The sequence below is a fragment of the Phocoena phocoena genome, chromosome 14, assembly GCF_963924675.1.
Source record: "Phocoena phocoena chromosome 14, mPhoPho1.1, whole genome shotgun sequence".
NCBI classification, from domain to species: domain Eukaryota; kingdom Metazoa; phylum Chordata; class Mammalia; order Artiodactyla; family Phocoenidae; genus Phocoena; species Phocoena phocoena.
In genome coordinates this window covers 74,305,513-74,333,489 of record NC_089232.1, presented here as the reverse complement: position 1 = coordinate 74,333,489, position 27,977 = coordinate 74,305,513, and the positions used below count along the sequence as shown (strand labels likewise).

The 27,977-nt window shown below is 46.4% G+C and overlaps 1 protein-coding gene across 1 annotated transcript in view; it reads right to left on the bottom strand.

Moving 5' to 3' along the window:
- APOB (apolipoprotein B) overlaps positions 1 to 27,688 on the bottom strand; it is a 39,355-nt gene extending 11,667 nt beyond the window's left edge. The window contains exons 1-25 of the mRNA XM_065890621.1: positions 27,622 to 27,688; positions 27,294 to 27,332; positions 26,139 to 26,254; positions 24,939 to 25,084; positions 22,517 to 22,670; positions 21,507 to 21,662; positions 20,907 to 21,031; positions 19,875 to 19,960; positions 18,196 to 18,415; positions 17,212 to 17,439; positions 16,873 to 16,990; positions 16,635 to 16,781; positions 15,729 to 15,940; positions 15,236 to 15,473; positions 14,493 to 14,669; positions 12,898 to 13,089; positions 11,167 to 11,334; positions 10,499 to 10,710; positions 7,797 to 7,979; positions 6,974 to 7,095; positions 3,843 to 4,053; positions 3,093 to 3,268; positions 2,783 to 2,970; positions 2,179 to 2,324; positions 25 to 398 (exon numbers count right to left, since the gene is read on the bottom strand). Coding sequence (XP_065746693.1) covers positions 25 to 398; positions 2,179 to 2,324; positions 2,783 to 2,970; positions 3,093 to 3,268; positions 3,843 to 4,053; positions 6,974 to 7,095; positions 7,797 to 7,979; positions 10,499 to 10,710; positions 11,167 to 11,334; positions 12,898 to 13,089; positions 14,493 to 14,669; positions 15,236 to 15,473; positions 15,729 to 15,940; positions 16,635 to 16,781; positions 16,873 to 16,990; positions 17,212 to 17,439; positions 18,196 to 18,415; positions 19,875 to 19,960; positions 20,907 to 21,031; positions 21,507 to 21,662; positions 22,517 to 22,670; positions 24,939 to 25,084; positions 26,139 to 26,254; positions 27,294 to 27,332; positions 27,622 to 27,688 — 4,201 coding nt within the window. The remainder of the gene's footprint in view (positions 1 to 24; positions 399 to 2,178; positions 2,325 to 2,782; positions 2,971 to 3,092; positions 3,269 to 3,842; positions 4,054 to 6,973; positions 7,096 to 7,796; positions 7,980 to 10,498; positions 10,711 to 11,166; positions 11,335 to 12,897; positions 13,090 to 14,492; positions 14,670 to 15,235; positions 15,474 to 15,728; positions 15,941 to 16,634; positions 16,782 to 16,872; positions 16,991 to 17,211; positions 17,440 to 18,195; positions 18,416 to 19,874; positions 19,961 to 20,906; positions 21,032 to 21,506; positions 21,663 to 22,516; positions 22,671 to 24,938; positions 25,085 to 26,138; positions 26,255 to 27,293; positions 27,333 to 27,621) is intronic.
- Positions 27,689 to 27,977: the final 289 nt, after the last annotated feature.

Here is a 27,977-nt window from a genome sequence, read left to right as displayed (position 1 = left end):
AACCTCCCCTTGGGCAGGGCTCACCTTGCACGTGGTAGGAGAGCAGGTCGACCACGGCGTCTGCCTTCACATGGCACTGAGCCTGGAGGCTCAAGGGGTCTGTGCTGGTGTTGCCGCCAGTATAGGAGGCGGACCAGTTGTACAAGTTACTGTAGGTATTTGTGGAGAGGTCTAGAACACCCAAGAGAGGAACCCGCAGTTGATACAACTTGGGGATTGTAAAAGTGGGGACTTGGAACTCTTGAGATGGCAGGTGGAATCCCACAGGCTGGAAGTTGAGGGCTGGTGTCCGAATAGTCTCTAACATCTTTAGATCTTTGGAGGATTTGCCACCAAAAGGCAAAGGGATCTCAATGTTCACACTGTTCTTGTTCAGGGTGTATTTGATCCGACCGTCACTGAAATGAAGAGCAAAGACAATGTCCCCACAGTCAAGACAGCAAGCCCTCGAAGTTCTCTGCCACCTGAGCTTCTAAGCAATAGTGCATGTGTCTCATTTCCAATCCCGCACTGCACTGTTCCTCCTGCTGCTCCCAGGGCCTGGCGTCGCTTGGCTTTAACCTCTACCTACAAACACTCACATCCGTTCAAGTCCCTCCCAAGAGCTGTGTCCTTATTTCTACCATTCCATCTAAGTCACAGTCAGTTTCTCTTGTTCTTATAGTGACACAGTCGCTTCCACCTATCTCAAAGATCTTTTCATAATCTGCTTATATAACTAGCACTTATTTGTTCAGTTGTCAGTGTCTACACAGTGTCTTCCTGTGAGGGGAAGCATTACGCCTTATCCAGTTTTGATTTTCTCACTGCACCTAATCTAATCTAGTACTGCACACGGGATACTTGATACGTATCTGCTCAGCTGAAGTGAGGCATCTTGACATGTGGAAAGAGCACAGGCATGGGCATCAGTAATCTTGAGTTACAGTGTCAGTATCAGCAATCAGTGGGAGCTATGCTAGTGAATTCGCCTTTCTGAGCCTCAGTGATGTTATCTGTGTGGTGAGGGTGATAGTACCGTTTCTGCTGATCTCACAGAACTGGTCTTGGATAGGAAATGAGAAAAAATACCTAAAAGCACTTTGCAATCTTTTCAGTACTATGCACATACAATGGACTATTTTGACAACTCACAAGAGGAAAGTAGGATGGTAGAATGTAAGTGTAGTAAACAACTATTCATTGCATTACTCCGTCAAGGACTGGATGCTGCCTATCCAGATCCCAACATTCATGATAAGATCCCATGCTTGATAAGGCCCCATCCATTTCTAAGATCCTGTGGTCCTGCCTTTTCAGCACAGCACAGACAAGACTGTTGGTTGGAAACACTAGGAGTGAAGGAAGAGGTTCCTGGGTCCTCTGAAGCTGCCACTTTTTTTTCTCTTATCTTCATATTTTGTCCACATGACTGTTTTGGTGGATTTTAGCCCCTTCACACACTTATCTGGTCTATTAAACTTTGCTGCCCAGACACAGACTGTGGAAAGGCCCATGTGACACAGGCCACTTGTTTTCTAAACCCTGAAGATAACACAGAGAACAGTCAATCCAGAACAGACTGTAGTCTTTTCAGCTCATGCTCTGAGTTTAAAATTTTCATGACAGAAATCAAAGCATCACATGTATTTCTGTAAGTACAGAAGGGGCCCGAGCATTTTCCAATCTGACTTCCCCGTAAGGATGATGCTATTTTGCTAAAGTGACGTATGCTCTCAGAATGTGCCTTCATTCCATGCCCAGTGGCTGTTCTGACCCTGTGAGCTAAACAGCAAGCCTGTGGCCAACAAGTCTGCCAGCCACTCCTGAATTCTTCACGATTATGAGTATATCCTGAGCCTGAGCATAAGGCGAACTCACTTATAGCAGAGGAAAAGTGAATGGCTTTCAAATTCAGTTTTAAAACTAAGTGAATAAAACATCTTAGGGTGAAAGTACCAGAATCTCCTAATTACTTTCTTAGGTTTTTATTTTTTGACTGGGTTGGCATTCACATTCTGACCTCATATTTAATAATGCAAAAATGCCACAATGTTTATGTGACAGTTACTAATCTCCTTAAAATGCTTACCTTGTTTCCCTTAAAAATGTAAATTTAAAAGAAGTCTAAATCATGCTAAGTAAAATCTTCCATTTACTTTTCATGGTTCAAGAAATTTTTCTGGTTCCTCTTTTTACCTTTTTAAGAAGAGGTTTTTTGGGATGTGGAAGTCTGGCAATTCCATTTTCTGGAGGTACAACTCTTGTAGGCCACTGAGATGATCTTGTAAATTCTGGGCATAAGGAAGATTCCTCGATGCCTCCTGAAGCCATGTACTTGTTGCCTACAAGATAATAGAAGTTTTAAAAGCAATGGGCATGGATGGGCATCAAACACAATTAACATCAGGTCATATTCCATATTTGGCAGCTCGATCATTAAGCAGGACGGTATACTCAAAGTTAAAAAATAATGATGAATTTTGGTTGTCAGTAATTAATCTCTTCCTGTATTTTGTAAAAGGAATACGTAGCATGGTCAGACCCCTAGTCAGTGTCCTGAAGCTCCCTGTGACATCTTAGGTAACTCTTCTGCTTAGTAGTATTCATTTGGTATTTGAAAACATAGCCTTGTGTCACTGGGTAACTGTGCATACGTGACTGCTTCTTCTTCTCCCCAGGAATTCCCTGGGGGTAGGAAGCATGCATTATCCACCTCTGGATACTCTTTCACCTAACTCAGAGCGACTATGTAATTAGCACTTATAAACGTGTATTTATTGACTGGCTGATGTGTACTTACAACTACTAATTGGGAACCCATGTGCCGGAAAGTCATGTTTGTTTGAGGAACTCTGTGATCCAGGAGACTACTGGCATACATATGCAAACTTTTAGGATAATCAGAGAGATCCACAGGGAAACTGGAAGCTGCTTTTTTGGTATCCACGTTGGTGCCTGTGTTCCATTCAAATTCAATCTTCTCTTCATCTGAAAACACACACGTGAAATAGCTGTCAGTAGTGCCAGGTCAGCTCCCACCTGTGGCTGTCAACACTGCCATCGAGTACACCGCGCTCTTGGAAGTGCTCACGTGGGGAAGGCGTGCTTACCATAACGCCACGCCACCTTCTTGGAAACTGTTGAGCCATAAGCTGTAGCAGATGAGTCCATCTGCAGGAGCAGTTTTGAGGGAGACCACTGGGTGAGGATCTCACTTCTGGCTTCTGCTTGCAAATGGGGTATGGAGATAACACCTTTGATTTTGCCTTCTTCCTTCCTGTCATAACTATTGAAAAAGAAAAAGTTGACATCAGTGACTCCATTCATTCCAAAGAGAGAGATAGGCAGGGTTCAATGCAAGTTCCATTTGTGGCGATGAAAACGAGATACATGAATCGCTCAGAGAAATGACCAGAGATTGAACTCCTTGACTTCTAAAGCTAACTCACTACAAATTCAGGACACTCCAGGGAGGTATGGGAGAGAGAAGGTTTTCGAAAACCGTTTGAATCCTGCTCTACCATTTATTTACTAGCTCTACTGCCTTGGCCGAATTATTTAACCCCTCCGAGCTACCATTTCCTTATCTATAAAACAGGGAAGCTCATACCTATCTGCAGTTTATTATGAGAGCTGAGATAATTTCTTTAAAGTACCCAGTATAGTGCCTGATGAATAGCAAGTACCCAGTGAACGGTAGGCAGATCCAACTGGACACGTGCAGAGGGTCACAGTGTTGAGGGCTCCGTCTGCCCCTTAAAGTGCAGACCCTTTGGTCAGCTTTCAAGCTGAAAAGGAAGAAAGGAAAGAGCCACGAAGGCCCACAGCTCAGGTCAGACCCCGCCTTGAGCCTTCCTTACCTCATATGGCCGGTGAGGGTGACCTCGGTGATTTTCTTATTCTGAATGTCAAGGGTGAGCCTGTAAGACTTTTCTTCCTCAGAAGATTCATCATGAACTCTGAGGACTGTCCCAAGGTCAACATCAAAATCTGGAATCTGGATTGCACTGGACAAAGTCTTGCTCTGCCGGTTATATGTGAACATCATAGTAGCCTCGGTCTGCTCCACACCTGGAAGAGTGTACAAGAGAATCAGGATGTCTATTCAGAAGACGTGTTTAGGAAGGAAAGAGAGAGAAACAGGCAGAGAAAACTCAAGTACTTAATGTGCTCAAATGAGGACACAGTTCAGGATTTTACCTTAAATTTTTAACTCCGTGGTACTTGCACATTTGTTCAATCTGTAAGTATTTATTGATCGCTTATCACGTGCTAGGCACTGCTCTTGGCACTGGAAGCCCCTGCCCTCATGGAACTGACATTCTAGCGGGAGGGGTACAGACAATAAGCAAGTACATTGTTCATGTCAGGTGGCAATACGTGTTTGTTAAGAAGAAAAGTAAAACTGGATAAGGTGATAAAGGAGAGAAAGGGATAGAACAGGTGCTATTTCACGTGTGGTGGTCAGAGAAGTTCTGACAGGAGGATATGTGGGCAGAGACCTGAACGAAGAGAGAGGCTGAGCCGCGCTGCATTCTGCAGGGAGAGCCTTCCAGGCAGAGGGAATCAGAAAGGCAAACGTTCGGATATGAGAAAAACTCAGCATGTTCAGGGACCAGTAAGGGCTCGGGGTCCTTCTGTGTCAGGCACACGTGACATCTCTGTATGATCGTCTGCCTACGACACCCTTCCTGGTTCGCTGCCACCCTGCCCTGCCTTTCCCTCTCCCCGGCTCCTCCTTTCTTTGTCACAAGATTTCCAGGTTTCCTTCAATTCACAGGTCAATACCCATTAATATCTCTTGTAAAATCATTACTTGACACTTTTGTTCAGTATGTGCCCCCTGTGTGCCCCCCCCCCGCTTTCCTGCGGGTTTTTTGTTTTCCTTGTTGAATTTTGTGACATACTATTCCTACATTAAAAATCTTCCAAAGTGAACATTTAAAACCTGCGCCTCCATCTCAGGATGTGGCAGCCCTGTTCTTCAGCTGCTCGGGCCAAAAACTTCGAGTCGTCCTGATTGCCTCTTTTCTCTCAGCCTGAACATCTACTGTATCAGCAGATTGTTGTCTGCCCAGTCTTCAAAACATGGCCGAGTCCAACCGCCTTTGCCATCACCACTCCAACCCAAAGCACCACCATCTCTGGCCTGGATTACTCTGACGGCCTACATACTAGTTTCTCTGCTCTTGTCCCCCTCAAGTCTTTCTTCAACATAAACATAAATCAAACAGTAGCTTCTTCAAAAATGAACAAATAGGACATAATCAAACTTAAAACCACAGCAAAGGAAACCATAAACAAAACGGAAAGACAACCTACAGACTGGGAGAAAATATTTGCAAACAATGCGGCCAACAACGGCTTAATTTCCAAACATACAAACAAACAGTTTATACGGCTCAATATCAAAAAAAGCAACCCAATCAAAAAATGGGCAGAAGAACTAAACAGACATACAGATGGCAAACAAGCATGTGAAAAGATGCTCAGCACCGCTAATTATTAGAGAAACACAAATCAAAACTACAATGAGGTGTCACCTCACACCAGTCAGAATGGCCGTGATCAAAAAGTCTAAAAGTAACAAATGCTGGAGAGGGTGTGGAGAAAAGGGAACCCTCCTGCACTGTTGGTGGGAATGTAAATTGGGGCAGCCACTATGGAGAACAGTATGGAGGTTTCCTAAAAAACTAAAAAGAGACTTACCATACGATGTAGCAATCCCACTCCTGGGCATATATCAAATTAGACAAAAACTCTAATTTGAAAAGATACATGAACCCTAATGTTCACAGCAACACTATCTGTAATAGTCAAGACATGGAAGAAACGTTAAGTGTCCATCAACAGATGAATGGATAAAGAAGATCTGGTATATACATACAACGAAATACTACTCAGCCATAAGAAAGAATGAAACACTGCTATCTGTAGCAACATGGATGGACCTAGAGATTATTGTACTAAGTGAAGTAAGTCAGAGAAAGACAAATATCATATGCTATCACTTACACGTGGAATCTAAAAAAAAATACAAATGAACTTATTTACAAAACAGACTCACAGACATAGAAAACAAACTTATGGTTACTAAAGGGGAGAGGGGGTGGGCGGGTAAATTAGGAGGTTGAGATGAACAGATACACAGTACTATATATAAAAGAGATGAACAAGGATCTACTGTGTAGCACAGGAAACTATAGTCAGTATCTTGTAATAATCTATAATGGAAAAGAATCTGAAAAAGAATATATGTACAACTGAATCACTTTGCTGTACACCTGAAAGTAACATTTTAAATCAAGCATACTTCAATTAAAAAAAAATAGCTTCTTACTTCACTCATCGTAAAAGCTAACATCCTTACACAGCCTAGAAGACTATCCTTCCCTCACAACCACCTACCTCTCTGACTTCATCTACCATTTTCCTCCCTGATCTCCCTGCTTCAGCCACACTGGCTTCCTTCCTTTTCCTCAAACAAACACAGTGGCCATGCACCTGCCTCAGGGCCTCTGCACCAGCTCGCCCCTCAGCCTGTAACGCTCTTTCCACATGGCTTATCCCCTTCCCTCCTTCACGCTCTTTCCACATGGCTTATCCCCTTCCCTCCTTCACGTCTCTTTTTTATGCTCCCTTTACCAGTGAGGGTTTCCCTTATCATTCCAAATGGCACTGGCTTCCCCCATCCTTCCTCCTTGCTGCCACTCCTGACATTCCCTAGACCCCTCTGTGCTCTATTCTTCTCCCCAGCACTAATCTGACTTTCTGAATATTTACTTGTTTGGTTGTTTACTATAAACTCCACAAGGATGGGGACTTTCTCTCCATTGTTTACTATTCTAGCCTCAGCTCTCAGAACAGGCCTGACACTTATCTGGCACTCAGTAAATATTTGTTAAATACATTAAATTAAATATATTCTGCTTGTGAGTCCTGGACCTGAGACCAAGGGCAGAGATAGAGGGACCCTTTTCTGGGCACTTGCCTTTTGCCTGCGTTACAAACTTCAGCACGTCCACCAAAGCGTCACCATCTCTCTGGAGTTCGTGGAATGCCCTGGCAGAATACTGCTCTACTGCTCCCGTTGGCTTCAGTTCCAGCTCAAATCTAAAGATGGTACAGTGCGTGTGATGCATAATGTTAGAGCTTTCACGATGACGACAACGTCCCCAAAGCAAGTCAGCCTCAACTGCAACAAAAATCTGGTCCTTATTTAACATTGTCTCTTGTCCTTAACTAACGATGATCTTTACGATCCCTTTCAGTCCCTCCGAAAGCCCAAGGCAAGGGCAGATCCCAGGGTGCCTGGGGTTTTTGGACAAGCAGGAGTTGGTTGGTTGTGTCAGCAAAGCTGAGAACAAGGATAAGACTTGTCCTGTAACTCTTATTTTATTTTATATTTTGGCTACACTGTGCTGCATGTGGGATCTTAGTTCCCCGACCAGGGATCGAACCTGTGACCCCTGCAGTGGAAGCGTGGAGTCTTAACCACTGGACCACCAGGGAAGTCCCTTGTTGTTTATTTTTTGAGCGAAGACCTCCCTTAGGGGTCATGACGCCTCACCTTCCAGCACCGCCCCACTCCTACCCACCTATGAAGACGCCCACCCTAGACTCAAAGGTTAGGTAGGTACCCTTCAGGTGTGTTGGGCAAAGGACAACTGTTCTAAATAACCAAAGGACAGTGCAAATTCCTGAGGCTGGTGACGTGACATCCACAACACACAGCGTTTTTTCTTGGCCTTGCTCGGTTGCCATAAGGTAGGAGGTAAGCACGTGCTGGGTGGGGACACTGAGACATCTCTGACCTGCTGTCCCCAGTCAGCGGGTAGTAGGAAGAAGAGTCTGTGGAGCTGGCGTTGGAATAAGCGACCGTGGTGCAGTAGTTCAGGCCAATAAAGAAAGGCTTGCAAGTTGACCAGGACTGCCTGTTCTCAGCAAGAGGTGGGATCACTTCTGTTTTGGTGGTAGACACCAGATGCAATGTGTTACTGGTGAAGGAAGAAAAAACCTGAGTTATCTTCAAGTCACGGACCAAAATGAACATCACTGATTCTCCCAGCACAAACGCCCCCTTATTCTGCCCTCTGTCTCCCCTCTGTCCACACCCACCTCAGATTCTTTGATTTGCTCAGAAACAAAGAATAGTAAGAAGAACATCAAGGCTAACAATCACGGTGACTCTTATGTTTCCCGAAACAACTTGCACTAAGACACTGCACTAAGTTCATCACATTTGTTATCTGTAATTTCCACAACAGTGGGCATTAAGAGTCTCCTTTTACAGAGGAAAGAGGCTCAGAGGGGTCAGTAACAATCACTGGGATCTGACATCAGGGCTGCCCCTTCCTCCCTGAAGTGTGGATAAGAGGTGTCCTGCTTCTCTTTCATCTGAAATCTCTCTCTACTAGCTTCTTTCCACCAGCATTAAACACGCTCAAGTCTCTTCTCCCACTGTGTGTGTACACACACACACACACACCTTTCCTTCCCTTCTAGCCCCCTCTTGTCTCCCTCACAGTCAAGAAATTTGTCTGCCTTTGCAGTCTCCACTTTCTTTCAACACCCATCTCACTGAACAGGGATCTGACTTTCACCTCCATGGTGCTTCTGGAATTGCTTTCATCAGCAGCTCCAATCAGCTCCAAAGGACATTTTGAGGCTTTGTCTTCCTTGATCTCGGAAGTATTCAGTAGAGTTGCTCACTTATGGCCAGATTAAGACTTTTGAGTCCGAACCCCCTGAAAAGATTATGGTATCCTCCTCCCAAGTATGTACTTAAAAAATTAGTAAGTGCCAGAAAGTTCAACAATGTCCTGATTTCATCCAAGGATGAAAGGATCTCTGATATATCGTGTTCTTTTCTCAGTATTGTTTCCTCATCTTAGGGGGTGCCCTAAGACAAACGTTTGCTGGTGGGCTGGGACCCTACGTGCCAGTGTTGGCCTGTCTATGGGGTGATCCACCCCGTGGCCACTCCTGGGCTTCTGGGCCCCTTTACGGCTTTGGTCACCGCTTCTCACTCGTTGCTGCTTATTCCTCTCCCCTTCTCGTGTGTCTGTTCTGCCTGTTTCTGCCCCAGTCCCTCATGCCTTACTCTATACTAATCACTGTTGGACTTCAACCGCCGCTATGTGCCAGTGATGCCCAGATCTGTATTCAGAGCTCAGACCTTTTCACTGAGCTCAGACCCACTGGTCCGCTGACACCTGGGTGTTCTCGTCGGCTGGCTCACAGGACTTCCAGTGCAGCGTGTTGAAAATAGAATTCGTCATTGTCCCCCACACAAGCCGCTCTTCCTCTTTAGTCCTTATTTCAGTGAAGGGCACCCCTGACTCCTCTTGCCTCTTTCTCTGCCCTCCCCCCACGCCCACCATATTCAATCAGTCAATCACCAAGTACTTGTGTTTCTACCTCCTAAGGATTTCTGGGGTTGGCTCACTCGTCTGTCAACCCGGCCCTTGTCGGGTGTGGCCACTATCGTCTCCCTCCTGTATGTGATTGGGATAGGCTCCTGACTGGTCTCCCTGTTGCCAGTCACGCCTCCTTTCCACCAATTTCCCGCTCTGGAGTCAGAGTTTTCTAAAGCACCGACCTTAGTTTACTTACGCTCCCACTTGAAACCCTTTTGCCTTCAGAAGAGCCCAATCTCCCTAAGACGGCTCACAAGGCTGACCCTTGCCAGCCTCTCACTTCCTCTCTCCCCGTGTTCCCCATGTACTTGACCTCATGGAATTTCTTGTAGTTCCCAAACCGTATCATTTTTCCTTCAGGCCATTTCACGTGCTTTTCTCTTTGCCTGGGAACACTCATTCCTTTCTCTTCTGTCTGCATAACTCCGACACAGCTTCCAGGGATCAGCTCAAGTGTGGCTTTCTTCAGAAGGTTTTCCCTAACTGCCACAGGCTCCGTGATACGTAATTTCATGGTCCCCTCCTGCTTCCTCTAACCGAGCCCTCACTTGATAGTCACTGCTTGCCTCACTGTATTTGAATGGACAAATTAATGTGTCCAAAATATGGAAACTAAGGTAAATCAATGTTTGAAGATTTCATTGAAAATGGAGCTCTCGATAGGAGGCAGCATCCCATAATCAGGAGAGTAGGACTTCCATGCTTTATGCACTGAACTAGCCACTGCAAATCAGTATGTCCTTTGGTGGTTTTCCTGGGAAAAATACCCATTTCCCAAAGATGACTTCTCTATAGCTAGAGCTTCTTCATTCTCAAAACAAACAACAAGAAAACACAACCTAACAGCAACTAATTAGTCAGTAGGTCTTAAGTCTCATCTTAGTAAAATGTGAAAAGTCGAGGAAACTGTAATTACATACTGAGTCTAGGCCAGGTTAAAAATAGGTAATCCAGTACCTTCTCTCTCTCTCCAGCCACCACCGCCCCCAGATCCACTGGGGCCTGAATTATCTCAATCAGCTGTCTAGCCTGGCCAAACCCTGTAGTCATAATTCCTTCTTTCAAACTGGCTCATCAGATCTAACTGAAAGAATTACCTGCCACTGAACAGCCTGACTGGCCTCTTAGGAGAAGGAACGATGAACTCCAGCTGCCCAGCTTTCAGGGCTACTCTCGCCTCCAGGCCTGTCTCATGGAAGAAGTTGGTGTTCATCTGGACCCCACTCCTAGCAAAGTCCGGAATGATGATGCCCATACTTGTCACAAACTCCACAGACACAGACGGCTTTGTCACCAGTTCTGCCTGTATCTGTAAGTCACAAAACAACCTGTTCAGCTTTGTTAAATAACCTCATTCCCCTGCAGTCAGATCAACCATCCTTCCCACCCCCGGGCAAATATCTCTGGATGGCTCACACCAGAGGAAATGTTACTGAGATTCGTTTGTAGGAGGAAAAGCCAAGTTCTCAGTCGTCCAGGGCCAGACTGATACCCAGGAATAGCAAGTGCCCAAGTTAACCTGAAGCATAACAAGACACAAGGACGACAGAAACAGCTGAGTTCTCACGCTACTGCTGTACCCCAGCAGAACTAGCAAGGTGGTGCATCCTAGTGGAAGCCTAACGTTTGTCGTGAAAGTTAATGAGGTGATTCCAATGGTGATGCACTTCGTCTTGAACCGCAAACACATTTTTTAACTTGCACAAGACACCCACCCTGGAGGAAAAGAACAACCCACGGAAGGAAAAAGTGGACGGAGTCTTACACTGGCTACTTCCAGTTTCACTCCAGCCTTGATTCCAGGAGTGATGACTCCAGAGGAGGACACCTGCAGTTGTAATCCAAGTCCGGTGGGGAGTTCAAAGGCATTGTCCATGAAGATGTAGTGAAGAAACAGGTCGCCCTTTGAACCTTTCCTTACGAGCTCTTTAATCTGTAGATCCGACAGGGGAGACGAAAAGTACGCCTCATCAAAGTGGGCTTTGTGAAATGCGACCTTCCCCTACCATTAGACAATGGTTATTCTTCTTTATCCAGAAAGGAAGGGACCGGCATATTTTAATTAGCTGAATAGTTTAATAAGTAAAGATGAATGATTATTGATTTCAACAAATTGGGATACAAAAAATTGCCCTGTGTAAATATCATGTTGTTTTCAACTGGTGATTTAGAAGGCATTTCAGAATATTTCTGAAATGAGAAATTTCAGATTTCTGAGATTTATGAGATCTCAGAGTTCTCTGAGATTTATGAACTTTAAATATCACTGCATAGCATGGCTTAATTCTGATTTTCTGGCGTCTAAATGTAAATGAGGGTTTAACTTGCAGCACAATATATTATGGTAAAACCGATTTTTAAAAACTGATGAGCTGGGACTTCCCTGGTGGTCCAGTGGCTAAGACTCCGTGCTCCCAATGCAGGGGGCCTGGGTTCGATCCCTGGTCGGGGAACTAGATCCACATGCTGCAACAAAGAGTGTGCATGCTGCAACTAAAAGATCCTGCACGCCACAATGAAGATCCCGCAGGCCGCAACTAAGACCCAGCACAGCCAAATAAATAAATAAATATTTTTAAAAATAATAAAAAAAAAACAAAACTGATGAGCTATTTAGACGATGTACATATAAGTATGTATTGTTCTTTGTTCTTTATAACACACCTGCAAAATAACTTGAGATCTCTTTTATTAAAGCCACATTATTATTCATTATATCCTAGGGAGTATACTTGGATATTTTCTCCCTTTTTAATAAATTAATAATTATAAAACACTATAGGGACTTCCCTGGTGGTCCAGTGGTAGAGAATCTACCTTATAATGCAGAGGACGTGGGTTCAATCCCTGGTCAGGGAACTAAGATCCCATGTGCTGCGGGGCAACTAAGCCCGCGCACCACAACTACTGAGCTCACGCACCTCAACTAGAGAGCCTGCGTGCCGCAAACTACAGAGCCCATGCGCTCTGGGACCCACACGCCACAACCACAGAGCCCACGTGCTCTGGAGCCTACACGCCACAACTAGAGAGAAGCCCGCGCGCGGCAACGAAGAGCCCGCATGCCACAACTAAGACCTGACGCAGCCAAAAAAAAAAAAAAAAAATCTTTAAAAATAAAAAACCCTATAGTTCATATTTAGATAGTGGATTACAGTTTTCCACATATGTTGTTTCATAATCACTGCATCATTTCAATATTAAAAGGAACCTGTAGCATAGGTAGAGGGAGACACACTTAACATTGTTTTCCAGATGAACAAATGAACGCTGTTAAAAGATACATCTAACATGATGAATAGCTTAATTTCTAAATGTTTTCAATTCCTTAGGATCCAAGAATCTTCTTCACTGAAATTCAAGACAAACCTGCCTCTCTGAAGGAAGTACAAGCACTTTCTCTGGTTTGTGTGGCTGGGGTCTTAAGGGAGCCTGGGAGACCTAAAAGGAGCCCAGGCTAATCCCGTCACCCTGTGACGGGGCCTGGCCCACTTACCATCTGAGGGACCCCCTGCAGGGTACGGACACCGCTCAGCAGCAGCCTCCCCAGGAGCTGGAGGTCCTGGAGCTTCACAAAGCCAAGCTCTTCGCCCAAGATGTGGAGGTAGGCTCTGGCTTCTGGGAAGTCTTTGGATTTCAAATCTTTGATCAGCTTCTCAGCGCTGAGCATAATTCCGTTGACCATGTCCTGGGATTTTAACAACAAAATGTCCAGTGAGGTGTGAGTGTTGTCAAACAAACACCCATAGATTTAGATGTGGGACCTACCTGCTGCAGCCGGGATGGGCCTAAACACAAATGCTCAAGGCGGGGGCACGGGGAAGACACTGAAATCAGGCTCCCACCTTTTATCAGAAGGTAGATACTAGCTCCTCCAGACTGAGACGAAGACGCTCGGGGACAACGGCGCTTCCACTCTGTTCTTAACTTGAATGATGTAGCCATAGTAAGGGACGCTCTCCAGGATGCCAGGATCCCAACGGCTCCCCAAGATTAGAAGACCCTCTGTCTGCCAACCCCTCCCCTGCTTACTCCCTCTCTCCTTTGACGAGGCAAAAACACTAGGGGTTTCTTGGGAAAGCATAGCTGCTACATACATTGGCCAAAAGCTTGAAAAACACCTGGTCTAGGTAAGTTCTTATCTAGGTAAGTTCTTAGAAGAATTCCATAGACTGATGCTTAGGCGTTGAGGAAGAAAAGAGTGATTGATTGAAAGGCTCCAAACAGATCAAAGACCCTCAGCCTCAAGTGGAGGTAAGTAAATTAGAAGACAGAGGTGGGACCATTTGCGAGCATGGAGGAGTAAATTATGGCCCTGCTTCTCAAACTGAAATGTGCACACCAGTTCCTTGGGGGTCTCGTTATAATGCAGGTTCTGATTCAGCAGAGCCCAGCAGGGCCTGAACACCTGCATTTCTAACAAGCTCTGATGTGATGCCAATGATGACCACACTTTGGGTAGCAAAAAGCTAAAGCATAAGAAGCTCCAGATCATACAAGCTGTTTTCTCCTCCTTAAGTGGAGGCTTATGCTAGCTTCAAAGAGGATTGTGCTCCCATAAGCTAGTGTACTGGTGTTGGTGAGAGCCAAAGACAGTAGTTATTAAAAATGAAAATATGAAGATAAAGAGTATAATACTATCTGCTTCTAGAGTAATCAATTGAAGAGTCAGGCACTTTGCTTCGCTTTTTACATACTCCAGTTCATTTAGTCTTTAAATATCCTCATGAAGGGTACGGATTATTATTAGCAATCTGGGGATGTGGAAACAGACATAACATCAAGCAACTTGCCCAGGTATGCAGAGCTTGAAGAGAGTGAGGTTAGATTTCAAACCCATGCCCCAGAGTTCACACTATTATGAACTCGATGTTAGAGAGGCCTCTAATGAGTCTGGATGTGGGTAGACTGAATCTCCAGGAGGCCCATACCTACAGAGGATACTGGCTCTTATCCTCACTGGACTGGTTAATAAGAGCCATAGTTGTCACTTCAGTTAGATAGTACCTTGGTGACTTCCAGGCTTAGACAAGAATGTTTTCGCATTGAAACCCAAAGCTTTCATTGAGAGGATACTTAACGGAAACATACCTGCTCACGTTTATCATCTTTGTTGTAGCCAAAGTGATCCACCAAGACCTTGGAGACATGATCAGGAACTTGACCATCAACCCAGTACAAAGCCTTGTTGACACTGTCTGGGAAAAATCCTTGCTTCCCAAAAAGAGCTTCCAGTGTTGGCTCAAAGCCTTTTCCTTGCAGACCAATCTGAGAAAGAAAATCAGGCAAGAAAATGCCATCATGTTTCTCTGTTGTCTGTCAGCCTTCCATCCCCCTCTTTATGCCCAATTCATTAAACAAGTATTCGGTGACAACTACAGGGCAGGAGCTGAGCTTGGCACTCCACGTGAGTTGTCTTATTTAAATCTCACCAGAATCTTGACAGGCAGAACTTATCACTTGCCTGTTTTCTGGAAGAGGCAGCTAAGGTTCAGAGAGCATAAATAGTTAAACCAAAGATGCAGAGTTGGGAGTGGACTTGGGGTTTGAACCAGAGCCGTCTGACTGTGCAGCCCATGCACTTCCTTGGATTTGGGGTCTAAGGGCTTCTCTGAGACATCTGCATTTCCATTCATGTAAGGAGTCATGCTTCAGATGGCCCCTAGTGGGGAGGCAGGAAGGCAAGGGAGGAGGGAAAGAAGTGATGGTGCCACTGCCTGACGATTCTTGCTCCTCTGTAGCTGGCTCACGGCTCCCTTGATTTGACTTTATGTTTATGATGTAGAACAGAATGGCCTAGAAAACATACGACTCTGCTTCAATCTCACACATACCTCAAAGAGGTCAGCTGGAGCAAATCCAAAGACTGAGAGGGTCATTTTCAGCATGCTTTCTTTAGGAAGGTAATTACTTGGATCAAATATAAGATTCCCTTCAATTCTGCCTGAGACTGGGTCAAGTGATGGAAGAGAAATAGATTTGGAAAGGTGATAGTTCCGGGAAAACTTTTTGAAGTCCATGACAGTCGGAAGTCGAGATGTTTTCAGAGCTTCTTCCACTAACTTTTTCAACCTAGATGAAGAGGAGGATATTGTGAGCCGACACACATCACGTTACTCTTCCACCCCCAAGTAAATATGGATTTCCAATCGCTACCAAACTACTTGGGTTTCATTTGCCCCAAGAGCTTGGCTCAGATCTGCCACCCTTTCACCCAGATGTTTGTTCCAGAAGAAAGAACAATGTATGAAGGGCAGGCAGCGGCTAAGTCAGAATCGAGGTTTGGAATTTCAGGCCCCTGTGGCAGATGGGGACGACTTCACTCACTCCTGGACATACAGCTCTTCTGAGTTTAAGATGTTGGCAATGTGGGAAGCCACAAAGTTCTTCACTTGCTCATTCTTTTCCCGTGTGAGGAGTTGGGTGATTTTGTTAATATCTGACGGGGAAGGGCCGCCCATCAGCATGAGATAGGCAGCCAGTCGCTTATCCCCCGGAGAGGTGTCATCGAGGAAAGTCTGAAGTAGGACTTCCCGGACCTGTAGCCAAAAGAGGAGACTGTTATCACTGTCAGAACACAGAACATGCCTGGTCTTATTATGCGCAAGTTGAATTTCTCTCTAAGAATCCTTCAAACGCTGGTACTGAACCTTCTTGCCTGTGTTCCCCCCAGAGCAACTAGCTGAAGGAAGTGTTCTCAGAAGACACCTATCAGATGCATGTTGAATTCAACTGCATTAAAATACACAAGTTATGGCCAAGTTACAACTTGTCGGAGATCTGCCACTAACTGAAGATAAAGTTGTTTTAACATAAATTATCCCAATATGAGGATAAAGGTGGGAAGGGACAGTGAGAATTTGGTGCTAATAAGTAAGTCAGGTTGTCTGCAAAGCTCTGGAGCCACTGCCACTTTCTGGGGCCAGTTTGACTATCCTAGTCTAGGGAAACTGGGGAAAAATCAGACACGTTTTCCCAAGATGGGAACGATGGTCAATCTGGCGCGAGGACAGCATATAGTGAACAGCTCACACTCCGCCTGCTGGAGTAGCAACAAGCTCAAATATTTCTCTCAGGTCCACCGTACTGCTAGGCAGTCACCAGGTGTGTTGAAAGTTGCAATTAAAAAGCAGTAGAATAAAGTCACTAGAATGATGAGATTTAGAATCTCATTCCAAATCCTTGTCAGTCTGAATAAACTTTTCACTTTCAGTCCTCTTCTGTGGACTTTACCTCGTCTCTAAGCTCCATTTTCCGCAGGGCCTGGATGGCAGCCTTCTGAATCAGCAGGGATGGCTGTCTACTTTTGATGCATTTCAGGACTGAAGATGGGAGTTTTGGGGTTAGTTGCTCCATGGTTCTACCAATATTTCCAATGACCTGCATTGAAAAGAAACAAGAGGGAATCAGGGCACAGAAGAAGTGAGGGGTGTACAGGAAAACTGCGATTCATACAAAAAACTGAAAATACCCTCAGAATCAAGTAGACGTGATCTTCGTTCCCAGTGCAGTCATTGCGAATCTGTTCCGACAGGTAATCAGCAATTTCCAGCAGGTCCTGTGTCCCCGTAGGGTTTGTCTTATGATAGCTACAGAATAAGAGGTAGGATTCAGCGAGCACAGCCGGATTTATCTTAAAATATACACTTATATTTGCTGATTTCTTATTTCAAATCATTACTCTCAAAATGAGCAGTAGAAAAACAAAAGAGTAAGCATCATAATTTGAAAGTGGAGGGAGGGGACAAACTGAATACAGAGAAGCGGGGTCGTCCTTAGCTCCTACGAGGAGAACCAGTGTAAAACTCACTTGTTGATCACGTGACTCAGAGCATAAAATGTGGCCCGGCTCTGCTGCTCCTTTGCCGTGTTAAAGATTGTTCGCAGCCTCTCGGCAGAGGGCTTTGGGATCAAGGCCACCAGGTAGGTCACAACATCTATCAGAAGGGGGTTGGCTTTCTCACTTTTCAGCCACTGGAGGATGTGAGTGTAACACTGGGGCTGTCCGCATTGAATCAAGGCTTGTAAAGTGATGGGGCTGAGAAGAAAAGGGCAGAGAGAGTTATAAACATCACCTTCTAGGCAGCTAAAATATCCTTGGCCCATGGTGTTCCCTCTGTCAGGAATGCCCTTATTCCCCTTATTCACAATCCAAATCCAACCATCTTCCAAAATCTAACTCAGATCCCTAGAACCAGAAAGCCTTCCCTATAAGCATTATCCACCGGAAAAGCACCACGGAGCAAAGCCTGAAGAAGGACCCCCTGGACTCAACATCCAGAAAGGTCTGTCATCCTTTGGTCAGAACACAGAACATGCCAGGCAAACACTCATCCAGTCTTCAGTCCCTTCGCTGGTCTTCACGGCACTAACAGTGAGTGCATTGGAGTAAAGAGAAGGCACGGTATTATTTTGTTTGCCTGAGTTCTCTCTCCTCTAGCCTATAGGCTTCCAGAGAGTACAGACTTCTTTTTCTCTCAAACACTCCAGGGTACCCATTATAGAACTAGGAATTAGAAGATACACATCAAAATGTGGGAAATATTTTCCTCCTGTCTTAATACACAAATATGTATCTACCTTGGATGCGATGTGTGTATGTGTGTTTTGCCCATGGAACTCTAGACACCTTAGCTGATACTTCTCTATCCAGTAAACGTTAACTGACTGACTAATTGATTAACTGGGTTGAAATTTCAGTGGTCCCTGAGATTCTCTGTGTGGCCGGGGTCTCGGCCAGCTACCACAGGTGTATAATCTATGAAAGACTGAGCTGTGACCATTCAAGAAATACCTGGACACCTCGATCAGCTTCGGCAAGAGGGATGTGACTGCCTCATTGCTGAGGGCTCGCAGCTCAGTCACCAGTTTATGGAAGAGGTTAGCTCTCTGGGCGTTCTGCTCGGAGACATGCAGTTTCTGCAGCTCCTGGAGGGTCTTCACGATGGCCTCGGCCTGCTTTGGAGGTGATGTGGACTTGGTGCTCTCAAAGGCAAGACCCACCGCCTCGGCACCTGGAAGGAGGAATGTGTCAGAGGGATTCTGGCTTACCTCTGCTTCTCACCCCCATCTTTCTACTGGAAACTGGAGATCAAGGAGGGGTCAGCAAAGGGGAAAAGAAAAGAAAACTATCCAGTACTGTACTTGATGCCATTACGTATCTATCTGGCTCTGTGCTAGGGGTCTGACTTCAGTGTTTTCATTGACTCATCACACTCTCCCTGAGGGGAGCAGTATTCCTCAATTTAAAGATAAGGGGGGACTTCCCCGGTGGCGCAGTGGTTCAGAATCCACCTGCCAGTGCAGGGGACAGGGGTTCGAGCCCTGGTCCGGGAAGATCCCACGTGCCGTGGAGCAACTGAGCCCGTGCGCCTAGAGCCCGCGAGCCACAACTGCTGAGCCAGTGTGCTGCAACTACTGAAGCCCATGCGCCTAGAGCCCAAGCTCCACAACAAGAGAAGCAGCCACCTCAGTGAGAAGCCCGTGCACCGCAACGAAGACCCAATACAGCCAAAAATAAATAAATAAACTTATAAAAAAAAAAAAAAAAGATAAGGGAACTAAGACCCAGAAGCGAGCCACTCACCTTGCCCAAGACCTTTCTGGGTGTGAGAGGCAGAGCTGGAACTGAATCCAGGCTTTTGTGACTCTGGTATCAGATAACCTTTCTGCCTAAAAGACCTGGTGAGGAGGCGCTGCTGCTGATGTGGCAACAGCTGAAGCTGACTCACTGCTGCTCGCCCACCCTTTCTTCCAGCGGGATCTAATGGCAGTTTGTGGGGGAGGGGAAGGTGCTTTTGTGTCCCCTCCATCACCCTGCTCTCACCTGTGCCAGGGAGGCAGGTGAATCAGCACGGAAATACGGTGCAGTGGAAGGAGTCCACTTAGATTAGAGTAGACCTGGAGGCCTATTTTTTACCACCTCTAATAGTCTGTGACTGTGAACACATCACTAAGCCTCTCTCTGGGTCCCTCTCCCCTCTGATGGGTACAAAAGCACACGTTGCTACCACCTGACATCACAGGTTGCTGAGAACGATGAGGTAAGATATACGACAGCTTCACGTACAAGACACATGCAGGGCTGGGGTTGGACTAGAGGTCTCTAGTTCCTTTCAGCTCTAAAGACTGATCCCTGACCCTGAGGGTCTCTCTCACTTGCCCCACCCTGTCCAGGCCCCAGGCCTTATCATGGGGTATATGAGGTTGTCAGATCTACCAAAGGTTGACTTAGGAAACCAGTTTCCTACTTACAAAAACCCAGGTAGCTTTGGGGAACTCCCTTTCCTTTATCCCATTGCCACCTGACATTCTGAAGTGAATGTGCTTTCTCAGTAGAACGGCCAGAACACTGGAGCCCATGACCTCATCACCAGCAGACATTTCCTCGGGCCCAGCAAGGAGCTAAGCCATGGTTGGTACATCATGGGCAGATTTCCCAGCCCTGGCAACCAGGTGCACATAAAGTCTTACCTTCATCAAAGAAGCGGCTGTTGATCTTAGGTGTGTCTTCAAGTTTCAAAGTCTGTGTAACCTGTGCCATCATCCCATACTTATTCCTGGTAACAAAGGAGGCACATCATGTCATCAACGGCCGGCTCCCCAGACCATTCTGTTCTTTTCACGTTGAATGTTTCCCCCACCTCTGCTTCTACCCAAATTCTGCTCACCTTTCAACCCATAGTTATAGCCAACTGTCCTTCACAGGTGTAGAGAACAAACAGATCGATACCAAGGGGGGGGGAGGGGGCTGGGATGAACTGGGGCATTGGGTTTGACATATATACACTACTATGTATAAAACAGATAACTAATGAGAACCTACTGTACAGCACAGGGAACTCTACTCAGTGCCCTGTGGTGACCTAAATGGAAAGGAAATCCAAAAAAGAGGGGATATATGTATATGCATAGCTGATTCACTTTGCTGTACGGCAGAAACTAACACAACATTGTAAAGCAACTATACTCCAATTAAAAAAAAAAGCCAACTGTCCTTGATATGTCCACCAGAAGGACATATGTACCTTACACCCTCCACCATTCTGGAGCGCCCAGAGGGAATGGACTAACATTGTGCTTTGAAATTCCTTCGCACCTCCCACAGCACAGTGCCAAGACTACAGCAGTTACTCCATATACATTAGTTGACTGATCACTTTTCAGAATGGATTTGGATACACAAGTCTCTACGCCAATTCCCAAATCTTCTGCAAAGCCTTTATAACCAGGGCAGGCTGTGATGATCCCCAGTTTTCCCTGACCTATAGCCCTTAAAGTCTGGGTCTCAGCTATCTTTTGTTGGTTCCAAATTATTTTGCATGCCTAAGACTTTCCTACCAAATTGCCTGTTAGCTTGAGACAGGAGGACAGGGACGGGCTCTGCTTTGTACCTCTTCACAACCCCCTCCCAGGCACAGCCTAGCTTGCAAGAGGGCACCTGAGAAGCATTCAGCTCCTACTGGCTCCATAAATAATGAATCAAGGCTGCAGAGGGTGACCTACTTATAGGAGAAAGGCAGGAACAGGTGTTGCTCCTTGCAGATGGCTTCTGACACGTGCTTCCTCTTAGGGTCCAGGGTGTACTGACAGGACTGGCTGCTGCCAATCAGCGTTGACAAGGGGCGGGCCTGTGAATGAGATCAGGGGAGAAGCATTTTCATCAGTCCCTGGGGCTTGAACCTGAGTCTCCTGCCATAGGTATTTACCTTCTGGGAAGAAGGTGAGGGAATGCAGGTTCTGTACCACTAGATAAATTCAGTTAGAAGAGAGCTGAGAAGAGAAGAGAGAAGAGAAGCGAGCTTGGTACTTGACATTTTGACAAGGGGATGCGACAACTTGGCAGATCCAAAGCTGAGTCAAGTTACAGACTCTTCTTATTCTACCCCAGTGGACCTATGATCCTGCACAAAGTATATATAACCTGGTATCCTACACATGCCTGTCCATCCCACCAAACATAAACACTTCACAGCTGCTATTGCTCCTTATGTTTTCTTTGCCTAGAAGTTTTTCTTTGAGATCCCTTACAGCGCTAACATTCCATCATCTTAATAATAAAGAGGCTGCTGCCAGCGTGAATAGCAATGCTGATGTGAAACTCACCATGCCTTTGATCAAAGCAAGGGGGCTAACTCCCGTGCTAATGGGCTGGAAGTGATCACAATTCTCCAGGTTTCTTTCAATGGATATTTCTGTTGCCACATTTCCCTTCCTTGTTTTAACGGTAACGTCACTGGAGCAGTTTCCATACACGGTGTCCTATGGGAGCAAAAGATACAATTGGTGTATTCAACACGGGGAAACATCTTTAGGTTCTTGGGGTGGGGCTGGGAAAGGAGCCAGGGAGAAAAGGCGGATGCAACATGGCTTTGGGAGAAAGCTTCATTCTCTTTGACAGAGCGTGGGCATTGCTGGTTCCAAGGGCGGCCAGAGCTGGAGTGAGAAAACCACTTACAGGTGATCCTGGTTCTGAGGCATACCTGCCTGCCCTCCTAGGACCTCGCCAATGCTTGTTTTATATTCTGTGCTCGCAGAGCATTTTCTCTGCTGTTCATTTATGGCTCGTATTCCAATCTGCCTTGTGTTATACGTGTCTCGGTTCTCACCCCAGGTCCTGAGAACTCCCTGAGGAGAGGCCCCTGCAGGATGCAGCAGTGAGTTCTCTGCGAGTAGCACAGGATGGAACTCAGAACATAGTAAGGGCTCAAAAGTGTTAGTGGGACTGAAGTAAATTGAGTTCTCTCTCCGATCAAAACCTGAAATTCTTCAAAGAGGCTGGCAAGTAGATTCAATTATTTTCTGTGTTTAAAACACACAGAGGCTATACCTTGTGGAAACAGAACAAAATCAAACAAAGGAGTAGGGTGGTTGGGACTCCCCAGAAACTGCTATAAAAATTAGACCCAACCTGCTCAGGCTGCGTGGGCTGAGCCCTCAGTGAGCCCAGAGGCTGGGGCAAGCCCTGGGCACTGTGCTTCACACCAATATCGGGCATCCCGTGTAACTAGCCATGCAGCTGAGTCAACGATCCACCTGATGTATAAGTGGGACCCGGCTCCAATATGTGAAGATGCGTTCAAAGGGCCACTGTTATCAGCTTTCTAAATTCTCACCAGAAATAACACTTGTTTAGCCTCTTCTGTATCCGGGGGAAGCAGGAGGGCAGAAATGATGCCCCTCTTGATGTTCAGGATGTGTTTAGGCTCTTCTTTCTCTGGGTAAAGTAAAACTTGCTTCCCTTCAGGAACAGCCAGCCTGAGATCGTACCTGTCCCAGAGAGAGTGTGGTCACTCAGTGTCCTTTCTCCACCATGAACCTGCTGGACATAAGCTGGGTGGCTTTGTAGCCTCCTCTTTACTTATTTTCTTTTTACATTTTTTCTTCATACATATCAACACATATATATTGTTTTTCAAGAGCATACAAATATGTGTATGCTTTTGGTATTCTTTCATTTCTTTTCCTTCTTTGATTGGCTCACTCATCCTCTCTCTCTTTTTTACCCACATCGGGTCTCTGTAGTCACACTCCCCCACAGAACAACCTACTGGGCATCCCCCATTTGTATCTCCACACTCAGACAATCCTATGTAGAAGCGTGGGAGTGAAAACACCTGCATAGGAAGAGTTTGTCGTTCCTTGTTTTATCCAAATGGGATGGTATTATGCATACTTGTCTTTATCTTGCTTTTCTCATTTAATTATACTCCATGAAAATCCTTCTGAGTCATTTGGTAGTGCTCTAACAGATTCTTTTTAAAAAGTTGTATAACATTCTATTCTGTGGTTATATATACTTTATTCATAGTTCCCTGTTTGATGGCATTCACTTTCTCTTCCTAGATCTTTTTTGCCACACGAACAACACTGAAATAAACATTTTAATGCATCTATTGTCACACATTACTACTTTTCTTTTCATGGGCTAGAGTCCCAGCATTTGAAATTGCTGTGTCAAATGCTACAAGTATTTTTAATTATAGTAGATATTGACTAATGGCACTCATTCTCACCATCAGTGCACGAAGGTACACTTTTCCTCATAGGCTTGTTAGCAACAAGTGATATAGCTGTTTTCAATTTCTGTAGTCTTAATGGGTATAAGGTGATAAATATCTCATTGTTACATTAATTGCATTTCCTGACCACTGGCGAATTGGAGCTTCTTTCCATACATTTGTTGGACATTCATTCACTCTTTTATATGATCTCAGGCTATGTCTAAAGCCTGGGTCAACTCTGATCTAAGGGACCTTTCTTTGGGGACTTCCTTAGGGGGTTTCACATGGCCTGGCAGCACCTGCTCTAGTTAAGTCAGAGTAAAGAAAAGAAGACCAGGCATGTTTCCCACAGCTGTCCATCCGCTCAGAAAACTGCAGACACTGATGCAGGCTCACAGGAAAGCCCTGAGGTGGCCAAAAGCAGGAGTCCTTTTCTGCAGGAGGGTAAGGACTAAAAAGGAACTGTGACTCCCTTCTGTCACTGCACCCCACTCCCTCAGATGCATCTAAGTCTTGTATAAAATAAGATGTATTGGTAAGAGACAGAAGCATCAAGGCCTACTATGGCTTCCGAGTCTAATGTTTAACAAACTGAAAGAAGGGCACGGGGGGTGGGGGGGTGGTGGAGTTTCCGATGTTACCAAATCAACAAATCCATGACTGTCTGTATTTGCACACACTCAGGACACTACAAACTGTGATCTGGAGATGAGGCAGGGATGATCAAAAAATCTAACAGGGCTTCCCCGGTGGCGCAGTGGTTGAGAGTCCACCTGCCGATGCAGGGGACACAGGTTCGTGCCCCGGTGCGCGAAGACCCCACATGCCGTGGAGCGGCTGGGCCCGTGAGCCATGGCCGCTGAGCCTGCGCGTCCGGAGCCTGTGCTCCGCAACGGGAGAGGCTACAACGGTGAGAGGCCCGCGTACCGCAAAAAAAAAAAAAAAAAAATCTAACAACCAGTACAACGTGAACAGTGATCAGTCAGAAGTGATGCCAGTCATAAACAAGAGGAATGGCCTGGTCAGTGTGCACTGGCAAAATGCCAGCCCTGGAGGGCGATCAGCTCAGGCCTCAGCTCTCCCTGGACCCCTTGAAGCTGGTGTCCTCTGCTGAGCAGGACCCGCACTGCCATGTTTGGCCACAGCAAGTCCTGCCGAGACCCTGTCTGAAGACCACGAGGCGTAGTCTTGTTTCATTCTTTAAACGTGAGTTCACCTGTTTAAACAAACCATCTCAGCTTTACTGTCTCAAGGAGTTTTAAAACGTGAGATCTTTTAGAACCACATTTAAATGATAATTAGGGGAACTTCAGTAGGGGAGGGTAAATACTGCTTCCCTCTTTTGAATTGTTGTGAAAACTCGGCAATTCCCTGATCCATGGTGAATAGAGAATACCAATACTTATACTCACATACGTGCCCAACATAAACACACACATTCATGCCTCGGTGGACACACACCCACACGCTCATGCACAACACGTGCAGCGGTACTCAGAGCTCAGAAATGTAAATGCACAGGCCCACGTCTTACTTGGACATGGCGGCAGCAAACTCCTCAGAGTTCTTGGCCTTCTTCAGCAAGGCCTTGCCCTCAGGGTTGAAGCCATACACCTCTTTCAGGGTGCAGAGGCTCGTCTTCAGGATGAAGTTGCAGAGTTGGGGGACCTCCAGCTCAACCTGACAACAGAGGGTAACATCACATTAAGACTCTCCATCAAGAACACCAGATCCCCCCTCAGCCCAGGGCTTTCTGGCCTTTTCCATGTCCTAGGGTACCATGCTTCTGAAGTTTTTCCCTATGCACGCAAAGGATGATACCTTTTTATTGGTTCTAAATGTACTCCCTTTAAAGACGTACAACTGGCTAGAAGAAAGGCAGTCTAGGAGTGAGGGTTTGGAAGAAAACCAGGAGGCAGGAGGAGGGCTATCATTGCTTTCAACAGCGAATGTTTCCTTAATATAAATAGAAAAACCAAAAATCCAAGACCACTGTACCTATCAGGGCCTATTCAGAGCTTTGCTTGCAGCTGTAGTTTAAACAGATCCCTAGTTGTTATCCAGCACTGTTTAAAGGACTTTCTGCAGTGCTGGAAATGTTCTATATTCTCACTATCCAACACGGGGGCTGCTAGGTGTAGGTGCCTATTGGGCGTGTGAAATGTGGCCAGTGTGACTAAGGACCTGAACTTTTACTTCCATTCAATTTAAATAGCCGCACGTGGCCAATGGCTACCTTACCTGACAGCACAGGCGCTGGGACCCTAGAAAGAAGAGGGTGGCCCATCCTGACTTCTCTTTCCCACACGAACCCCAATAGTGGCCCTTAGATCTGTTCCACAGGAACATGGATAGGAGTACAGTCATTCTCAACAATAAGTAGTAGCAGATACGATTTGACTTAGATGATAAAAACCGCTCTCCAGAATGCTTTCCTGGGATGCTCACGTCCCTTGGCTCACCCGCTGGACATCTCTCAACATATTAAATCTTCTGGTCTGCAATCCTGATATTCTAGATCACATATTCTAATTACATCTTGGAAGCTAATGGGAAAATAAACCTGGTGGGTAAAGTTTTTTTTTTTCTGTGGCAGACAACTTCTCAGCAAAGTGGCTGACTTTCAAACTGAGGGCCAGTCCAGCACTTGGAGATGACGACAGTTCTGGCACAAGCTGGTTTGCTCAGCCCCGGGCTCCAGGGTCCTCCAGTGGCCCTCCATCTCCCCTCATACCTTGCAGTTGATCTTGGTGGAACTTCTTGAATCAGCAGTCCCGGGGACTCCACTGGAACTCTCAGCCTCATAGTTGTACACGTATTTCCTGAGGTGCTTGAATCGCGTTGCATCTTCTGCAATGAGGAGAAGTCAGTCAGCTACATAGCAGAAATAACTCGCCCGAGGACAGTCAATCCTGGGCAGAGAGGGGTAGTGGCAAAGATAATAAAAAATGGTAATTAAACTCAAATTATTTTTAATTGATTTTGGTTTATACTTAATTTTCCTTTATAGATTTAGCTTCTGCATTATGATTTTGCGGAGGCTAATATTTAAATTAGCTGGTAATCTTTGAATATATAATCTGAGACACAAGGCATGGAGTGTCAAGTAATGAGGCTCAGAAAGTCTATAGGAAAAACTCCCTGGAAAATTAAGAGTTGACAGCATAAAAGCAAGTATCTCTCATTGCCTTTTCAGCTTGAAAATACCATAATTCTGTGGCTCTTTTTTGATTCTACCAAATATCTGAGGCTAAGTTCACTAAGCGTTAAGGGTGTCCGGCTGATTTAAGAAACCCCCAAGAAGGAATTTCCGGAGGTTTCCACAGGGCGTGAGAGGCATTTTCTGAATAATTTGAGAAAAAACATTTGGGTTCTGAGCCCAGATGCAGTGATGCCAGACGCCCACGAGATGGCAGTGCTGCTCCATCAGAGGGCAGCCTCCGGCTCTTGGGAGAACACAGGGTACCACTGCAAGGCCAGCTCCTTTGACCCCTAGGGGTCAGGTAAATACAAAGGGGTGGGCATCTGGATTTCTGCACAAAGGTTAAAGTCAGCATTTCCTCACCTTCCTGCGCTTCAAATTAATGATTAGCCCCTGACAAACAGGACAGATGTCTCTTTAAAGTGTCTATGGACCAACAGTTGGCGGTCCCTTCCCCACCCTACTCCCAGGCTGAACTTTTAGGACCGATGGGAAGGGTGGGTAGAAGAGAGCGGAGACCCCTTGGAGGGGGTCAGAGGCTCAAGGAACTGGCTTCTTGGGCTCAGAGCAGGGTACGCCAATCACAGCATCACAGCACTTAAGTGGCCTGAGGTGCAGGGGGATGGGTGGGGGATGGGTGGGGGATGGGTGGGGGGGCCTTCCTTGCCCCAGCGGGAAATGCCTTACTTGGGCAGCTCGGGCTGACATTTTCCAGCACGGTGTCTCCTGTAAGAAAGGGAGAACGACAACTGTGGGTGTTCTCGTCCTTCCAGATGGGTCCTAGCGTCTGACGGGGACGACAACTGCAGAGGACTTTCAGTGTCTTGGAGGGAAGCAGGTTTTGAAGAACCCAATCCCCAGCCCCACCCATTACCTGAGTCTGGAGGAGCCACCCAGCTGGTCCTGTGCCCCTGTCCCCCGACCCCTGTGGCCGTCCTCCCTCTGACCCAGGCCCAAGCTGCCCCAGCCCCCCACCCCCGGCCTGGCGCCCCAGCGGCCGGGGGGCCTCACTCACCGGCCCGGGCGCTGGCGGCAAGCAGCAGCAGCAGCAGCGGCAGCAGCGCAGGCCTCGGGGGGCCCATGGCCGACCTGAACGGCGGCTCCCTCCCGTCCGCTGGCTGGGCCTGGCCTCCGCGCTGCTCGCTGGCTCCTTAGGGACCGGCGCCCACAGGCAGCAGCTCGGCACCCGCACCCGCCTTGGGAATGCGGGGCCGGCGCCCGGGCCCGATTTATATGAGGCCGCCCGCGCAGGGCTGCAGCTGAAAGAGCGCCGGGCAAATTGCAAAAGGTCCAAAGGGCAGCGTCCCGGGCCTGTTTGCTTTTCTGCCCCAGGCCCTGCTCTGAGCCCCGAGGAGGGGGCTCAGCCTGGAC